Source organism: Neoarius graeffei, chromosome 7 (genome assembly GCF_027579695.1).
Source record: "Neoarius graeffei isolate fNeoGra1 chromosome 7, fNeoGra1.pri, whole genome shotgun sequence".
Classification (NCBI taxonomy): domain Eukaryota; kingdom Metazoa; phylum Chordata; class Actinopteri; order Siluriformes; family Ariidae; genus Neoarius; species Neoarius graeffei.
Genome location: NC_083575.1, coordinates 28817627 through 28823622, shown reverse-complemented (window position 1 = coordinate 28823622; position 5996 = coordinate 28817627). Strand labels below are relative to the sequence as shown.

The 5996-nt window shown below is 41.0% G+C and overlaps 1 protein-coding gene across 1 annotated transcript; it reads left to right on the top strand.

Annotated features, from left to right (window-relative positions):
- Positions 1–3925: 3925 nt before the first annotated feature.
- LOC132888584 (cystatin-like) lies at positions 3926–5573 on the top strand. The gene is made up of 3 exons (XM_060924634.1): positions 3926–4145; positions 5187–5297; positions 5405–5573. The coding sequence occupies exons 1-3, from the start codon at positions 3945–3947 to the stop codon at positions 5477–5479; spliced, it is 387 nt and encodes a 128-aa protein (XP_060780617.1). The 5' UTR covers positions 3926–3944; the 3' UTR covers positions 5480–5573.
- The last annotated feature ends 423 nt before the right edge of the window (positions 5574–5996 follow it).

The following is a 5996-nucleotide window of genomic DNA, read 5'->3' as shown; positions in this document are numbered from 1 at the left end:
TAATTCTGCGCCGACAAATAGTGGAGCAATATCAGAAAGGAGTTCGACCGTGTAAAATTGCAAAGAGTTTGAACATATCATCATCGACAGTGCATAATATCAACAAAAGATTCAGAGAATCTGGAAGAATCTCTGTGCGTAAGGGTCAAGGCCGGAAAACCATACTGGGTGCCCGTGATCTTCGGGCCCTTAGACGGCACTGCATCACATACAGGCATGCTTCTGTATTGGAAATCACAAAATGGGCTCAGGAATATTTCCAGAGAACATTATCTGTGAGCACAATTCACAGTGCCATTCGCCGTTGCCAGCTAAAACTCTATAGTTCAAAGAAGAAGCCGTATCTAAACATGATCCAGAAGCGCAGACGTCTTCTCTGGGCCAAGGCTCATTTAAAATGGACTGTGGCAAAGTAGAAAACTGTTCTGTGGTCAGACGAATCAAAATTTGAAGTTCTTTATGGAAATCAGGGACGCCGTGTCATTCGGACTAAAGAGGAGAAGGACGACCCGAGTTGTTATCAGCGCTCAGTTCAGAAGCCTGCATCTCTGATGGTATGGGGTTGCATTAGTGCATGTGGCATGGGCAGCTTACACATCTGGAAAGACACCATCAGTGCTGAAAGGTATATCCAGGTTCTAGAGCAACATATGCTCCCATCCAGACGATGTCTCTTTCAGGGAAGACCTTGCATTTTCCAACATGACAATGCCAAACCACATACTGCATCAATTACAGCATCATGGCTGCGTAGAAGAAGGGTCCGGGTACTGAACTGGCCAGCCTGCAGTCCAGATCTTTCACCCATAGAAAACATTTGGCGCATCATAAAATGGAAGATATGACAAAAAAGACCTAAGACAATTGAGCAACTAGAATCCTACATTAGACAAGAATGGGTTAACATTCCTATCCCTAAACTTGAGCAACTTGTCTCCTCAGTCCCCAGACGTTTACAGACTGTTGTAAAGAGAAAAGGGGATGTCTCACAGTGGTAAACATGGCCTTGTCCCAACTTTTTTGAGATGTGTTGTTGTCATGAAATTTAAAATCACCTAATTTTTCTCTTTAAATGATACATTTTCTCAGTTTAAACATTTGATATTTCATCTATATTCTATTCTGAATAAAATATGGAATTTTGAAACTTCCGCATCATTGCATTCCGTTTTTATTTACAATTTGTACTTTGTCCCAACTTTTTTAGAATCGGGGTTGTACAATGTTTTTGTTAAACCCCTTGAATTAAAGTTAAAAGTCTTCACTTCGATCACATCTTGAGTGCTTCATTCCAAATCACACTTCATACCACAGAGGCATAATTATGAAAACTGGGTCACTGTCCATATACTTATGGGCACAACTGTATATTCTGTACATATTTTTAAAGAATGAGGTTAGAAATAAATGTTTGCTCCAGAGATGGTATGTTGTCTGGTGACTCAAGTCAATGTCAGTGCTGATATGTTTTATTATTTTCTTATCTAATGTACTTACCAAGGCCAAAATTCTGATTAGGTCTCATTTCATGTAATTGCAGTACTTATCTATAGCTTGTACATGATGTCTGATTATACCGTGAGTTCAGAAAGTATTCAGACCTTCTTGGTTTTTGCACATTTCATTGTTGGATTAAATAGATTTTTTTTGCCATGAATCTACACACACTAATCCATAATGACAAAGCAAAAAAATATTTATTACAAATCAAAAATTGGAATTTCTCATTGAGAGAAGCATTCAGTCCCCTGGCTAAAGGCGCTCAAAATTAAGCTCAGGTTCATCCTGTATGCTTTGATTACTTTGAGATGTCTAAATAACTGAAACCTGTTACAAATTCAATTGATTGGACATGATTTGGGCAGGTGCACAACTGTGTGTATAAGGTCCCACAATTTACAGAGTATGTCAGACCAAAATCCATATTCCTGTTGGAGTAAATGATTGGACAGAGACAACTGTGTGCAGACTTCTTTCATTAAGAGTTTTATACATGAACTAGTTCACACACCAATAGAAGAGCAGAGGAAAGTGTGGTTATTAAACCTGTCCTAATATTGTTCAGACCAAAATCCAAGCCACAAATTCTAAGGAAGTCTCCATAGACCTCCAAAATCAAATTGTATCAAGACATAGATCTGGCAAGCATACAACACCATTTCTAAAGCTTTAAATATTCCTCGGAGCATGAGCTGAACAACCATCCATCCATCCATGATCTGTAACCGCTTATACTGTGCAGGGTCACGGGCAAGCTGGAGCCGATCCCAGCTGACTATGGGCTAGAGGTGGGGTACACCCTGGACAAATCATCGCAGGGCTGACACATGGAGACAAACAACCATTCACACTCACACCTACGGTCAATTTGAGCCACCAATTAACCTAACCTGCATGTCTTTGGACTGTGGGGGAAACCGGAACACCCGGTGGAAACCCACACAGACACGGGGAGAACATGCAAACTCCATGCACAAAAGCCCCGTCGGCCACTGGGCTCGGGCCCAGAACCTTCTTGCTGTGAGGCGACAGCGCTAACCACTACACCATCGTGCCGCCCAGACATACTCCATCAATCAGGCCTTTATGGAGAAGGTCGACAGAAGTTGAGTAAAAGGTACTCGAGTAAAAGGCATATGGCAGGCAACTAAAGGAGAGCATGAGGCAAAAATTCCTCTGGTCAGATGAGACAAAAACTGAACTTTTTTTGGCTAAACTCCAAGGGCTACAAAACCAGATGGTGAAGGTTCACCTTTCAGCACAACAAACCCTCAAAGAATACAACCAGGACAAAGCTAGGGTGGCTTTCGGACAAGTCTCTGAATGTCCTTGAGTTGCTCAGTCAAACCCCAGACTTGAACCCCAATAGGCTATCTGTGAAGAGACCTGAAGGTGGCAGTTTACAGACCAATCCAATCCAAACTAAATGAGCTTGAAAGTACAGTCTCTGCCAGGAAAAGTGGAATAACCTGCTCAAATCCAGGCGTGCAAAGCTTGCAGAGATGACACAAGAAGACTTGGAGCTGTAATTACTGCCAAAAGTGTTTCTACTTTCTAATTCTAGTCCTGAATTAAAGGTCTGAATACTTACCTAAATGAAAGATTTATAGAATGAAGAGATTAAATAAAATTGCTTTTAAAGTAATTAGGAATTAATCAAATATGTTTCATCACAAGCATCCTTTTGCAGTACTGCTCTTCCCCATGGATCTAGAATTGGAGAAGGAGACTACTAAAGCGCCAGGTTTGCTAAAGAATTTGGTATATGCCTTTCACAGATGAGATTTGTGATATGAGGATTTATATTTGTGATATATGAGGCAATGTATCATATAGTATAAGGCAATGTATCAAGCAATGTAGACGATTAACGTTTATCATATTCAAACAGAGGGCGGCACGGTGGTGTAGTGGTTAGCGCTGTCGCCTCACAGCAAGAAGGTCCTGGGTTCGAGCCCCGGGGCCGGCGAGGGCCTTTCTGTGTGGAGTTTGCATGTTCTCCCCGTGTCCGCGTGGGTTTCCTCCGGGTGCTCCGGTTTCCCCCACAGTCCAAAGACATGCAGGTTAGGTTAACTGGTGACTCTAAATTGACCGTAGGTGTGAATGTGAGTATGAATGGTTGTCTGTGTCTATGTGTCAGCCCTGTGATGACCTGGCGACTTGTCCAGGGTGTACCCCGCCTTTCGCCCATAGTCAGCTGGGATAGGCTCCAGCTTGCCTGCGACCCTGTAGAAGGATAAAGCGGCTAGAGATGATGAGATATTCAAACAGAGCCTGTTAATCATTTTGGCTTAAATGCAAAAATCTTGACACACACACACACACACACACACACTTTGTTTACCATGCTCCTCCCTCTACCATCAGTATTATCCTATAAATATTCAGTGTCCCAGGAGAACTGCACTTTCACATCACAAGGTTAAGTTCAAAGCTTAGCAGTCATGTTTGTAAAAGTTGCAGCTTCACTCTTGGCAGTCTTCTTGGCCGTGACGAGCGCTAGGCATATTGGAGCCACAGCAGATGCAGACATAAACTGTCCAGAAGTCCAGAAAATCCTGCAGTTTGCAGTCGCCCAGTATAATGCACATAGCGACAGCATATACACCAGTCAAGTTGTTAAGGTGATCAAACTCCAGGTGCAGGTAAGATATCTTTCTGGTATATTTTAACTTTATAGAGAGAAGCTTCTATTTACAAAAGTATTCATGCAGCCAGTTATTGCTATGCCTACACCTCTAACCTTAACGCAATGACCAAAAGGAAACCTTTTGGCTCTTTTAGATGTTTTATTGTTTCATAACTTCTGAAGTTTTTGGTTTAAAAATGTTTTCCTTATGGAGATCAGCTAAATGTCGCCAAACTGTCAGATATTCCTAGATGGGAATATTTGTTCCTCATGAAGATACACACACACACACACACACACACACACACACACACACACACACACACACACACACACTTACTTGCTTATTAACCCTGCTATACCTTTTGTGCATGTTGGATATTTGATAATCCAATCAGCAAAAGATTTCAGGCTAAATGCACGTTTCTCTGTATCAGACATCATTTTTCGCCAGGCAAGTGAATTGTAGGCCAAAAATACTCAACTGCACATTTTTATGGCATTTTGGTGTCTGGACCAAATCTGGACCTAAAATGCCCCAAATACAGCCAACCAATCTGGTTGTCGACCAACAGTGGTCCAATTATAAATTCATAATGAGTAAACAGAGGCTGAGGTCAGAGACAGCAGGAAGTACTGCTACCTTAAAGCTCTAGGGTCTGTGGTTCGAACTTGAGCTCAGGTTTCTATCTGTCTGGAGTTTTACATGTTCACCTGTGTCCATGTGGGCTTCCTTTATATAATCTGATTTCTTTCCAGTTCGCTAATCCATATACAATGTAATAGTATGTGCTTTGGCTCCTCTAAAATTGACCCCCAGGTGTGGATGATGAAATGAGTGTGATGCCCTGTGATGGACTAGTGTTCCATCCATGGTGTAGTCCTGCCTTGTGTGTTCCCAGGATAGGCTCAGAGTCCACCATGACCCTGACAAGGATCAAATACGAACTGAAGATAGATGAATGAATGTGGTATTTGGCCTGAGCCTATATGAGCTAAAGTCTGAATGATCTGTGATTTAAAGTTAGTGATGATTTAATTTTTTTCTTTTGTGTAGGCTGTTATTGGTGTGAAGTACATCTTCACTGTTGTGATGGTCAAAACTTACCCTAAAAAACCAACAGCTGGATACACATGTACCATCCGTCCGAAGCCAAATTTTGCAAAGGTTAGTTATACAATGCTCTCTGATTCATTTATATATTCACTACAGTTTATATATAATTGTTTTTCTAGGCATGCTAACTCTTCTCCCTCTTTGTTACTTCCTTCAAGCCCTATGAATGCATACTTATAGTGTGGAAGCAGCCTTGGTCGCACACGATGAAGCTGATGTTCAGTACCTGCTAAGAGAAATCACATACTCTCCTGCCACCAGGAGTCTTTCAAGAGATACACTTAAAAATGTGTCTTATTGTTCAGGCTATTAAAAGGTTATGCTATTAAATGGTTGCTCAGAATATGTGTTGTGAAATTATTTGTTGAGTTGGTATTCATCCCCATTTTGATACTGTACACAAACTCATCACCCTAAGACGAGTTTTAACAGTAAAGAACACAGCAAGTTCATTCACATACAAGTAGATACAGTCATAGACAAAGTATTAGGGAAAAAATCCGAGAGGACACTCTCCGCAGTGTGTTCAACATGTCTGCCATCGAGGAAAATGACATCATGTGATGCTGGCCACACGGTGCTGGGACTAACTATTTTTGAGGTGCAAGAGAGAGTTCTGTTGGTAAAATAGTTGGCAGAACTTTTGAACACATTAATAAATTAAGATATTTAAATGAGAAAAGCAATTAAAAATAGTTTTCTTGAATATTTAGACTTTGAAATCAATAGAAATAGTAGTTTTTGACTTTA